The sequence below is a fragment of the Egretta garzetta genome, unplaced genomic scaffold (assembly GCF_000687185.1).
Source record: "Egretta garzetta isolate BGI_Z169 unplaced genomic scaffold, ASM68718v1 scaffold716, whole genome shotgun sequence".
NCBI lineage: Eukaryota > Metazoa > Chordata > Aves > Pelecaniformes > Ardeidae > Egretta > Egretta garzetta.
The window spans coordinates 375,450-377,126 of record NW_009260075.1 but is presented as its reverse complement, the minus strand read 5'-3'; the positions used below and the strand labels follow the sequence as shown (position 1 = coordinate 377,126).

The 1,677-nt window shown below is 43.4% G+C and overlaps 1 protein-coding gene across 1 annotated transcript in view; it reads right to left on the bottom strand.

The window, feature by feature from the left end:
- Window positions 1-909, bottom strand: part of NDUFS6 (NADH:ubiquinone oxidoreductase subunit S6) — a 24,823-nt gene extending 23,914 nt beyond the window's left edge. Inside the window, exon 1 of the mRNA XM_009641318.2 lies at window positions 892-909. Coding sequence (XP_009639613.1) covers window positions 892-909 — 18 coding nt within the window. The remainder of the gene's footprint in view (window positions 1-891) is intronic.
- Between the last annotated feature and the right edge of the window lie 768 nt (window positions 910-1,677).

The window sequence follows — 1,677 nt, the reverse complement described above, 5'->3', positions numbered from 1 at the left end:
GGCCTCACCGTGGGCTGCACCCGGGGCTGCGGGGGAATCTCTGCTCCGGCGCCTGGAGCCCCTCCTGCCCCTCCTGCCGCACCGGCCTGGGGCCTGCGGGGCTGCGCTTCTCACACGTTCTCACCCCTCTCTCCAGCTGCAATTGTGCAGGGTTTTTTTTCTTTTCCCCCCTTTTCTTAACTGTATTATCCCAGAGGTGCTACCACCATCACTGATGGGCTCGGCCTTGGCCAGCGGCGGGTCCATCTTAGAGCTGGCTGGCACTGGCTCTGCCTGACATGGGGGAAGCTTCTGGCAGCTTCTCACAGAAGCCACCCCTGTAGCCTCCCTGCTACCAAATCCTTGCCATGCAAACCCAATACATTTGTCAATGACCAGAGCTTATTTTCTGGGCAGGTTCAAAAATTTTTATTATATATATATACACACACACACACACACACATATAAGTATACACTTTTAAAAATTCCTAGGTCAGGACTTCTCCATATAATATATTAACTATTTAAAGCCAGACTTAACACTTTTTAGCACAGTTTCTTTCCTGTGCACATGCTTGAAAATTCTTAAAAATAAAAAGACAATAATTTATTTAGGTTGAGAATGGTTTTTCATTATTTTGGGACAGCAACTAAGAAACTGAAGTAAATTGTTACTTATAATTATGGCTACTTTTAGAAAAATAGAATTTATGGATGGAATTTCTTCATGGATCAACTGTTTTGCATGTGCTACATCACTGTCTGCTGTCCAGCCATTTTAGTTCACTTTGACGGGAAATACATCACCCATTTCAGTGAAAAAATAAGAGTTACTTCCTCTGAATAAAAAGGCCAAGCCCTGTTACGAAATTTCTGTTGTTTGTAAAATGAACTAAATGTTATGCTTTACTGCTTCTGCTTGGACCATGGCGCTAAGGTGTGGCACAGAGTTTGCAGCAGTGTCACAGATAAACGCTGGTTGACGAGCATCACCTTGTCACCATTTAGAGCATGGTGGCCCTAAAAATACTGCTTCCTTTGGAGGCACAGTAGTCTCTGTTGGGGAGCCATGGAGTTCAGAACTTTAAAATACCTTGAGCCCTAACTCGCGCATCTGTTGAATGCACCAGCAAAAGAAAATTGTGGAAGTGCTTGGGTGGTGTTTTCATTTTGCTTTTATGTGATTGCAGTGTGGCAATTAGTAATTTTAGAGAATAAACAAGATGACAACTGCCTAGCAGCAGAAGGCAGAAAGAAAGAATTCATCAGTGCTGCCGTACTCCCACTCCTGTCGTCCCATTCACATTATCTCAGTCACACACCGTAATTGGAAGTTAAGGCAGCAGCTCTTTTTTACACAGCATAAAGATATACAAATAACAAGCATTAAATAAGAAACATCACACCACATCAAGATTAACAAAAGTAATAATGCTGACCTTGCTAGCACTCAAGTCTTTTCAACCGCGAATAATCTTCCATCCTGACAGGGAAGAGCAAGACACCTAATCCTCCAGCATGTTCATGATAGAAGAATTGCCACTCCTTCCCAATTAATCATTATCTGAGACAGTTCCCTTACACTTGAAAAGATTATTCCTTAGCCCTTGGCCAGCTAAGGTTCCCCTTGTACAGACAAGAGCCAGCTAGAGGTCTCTTAACTCTGTTCCAGCGATAACCCTTGCATTTCAGACCT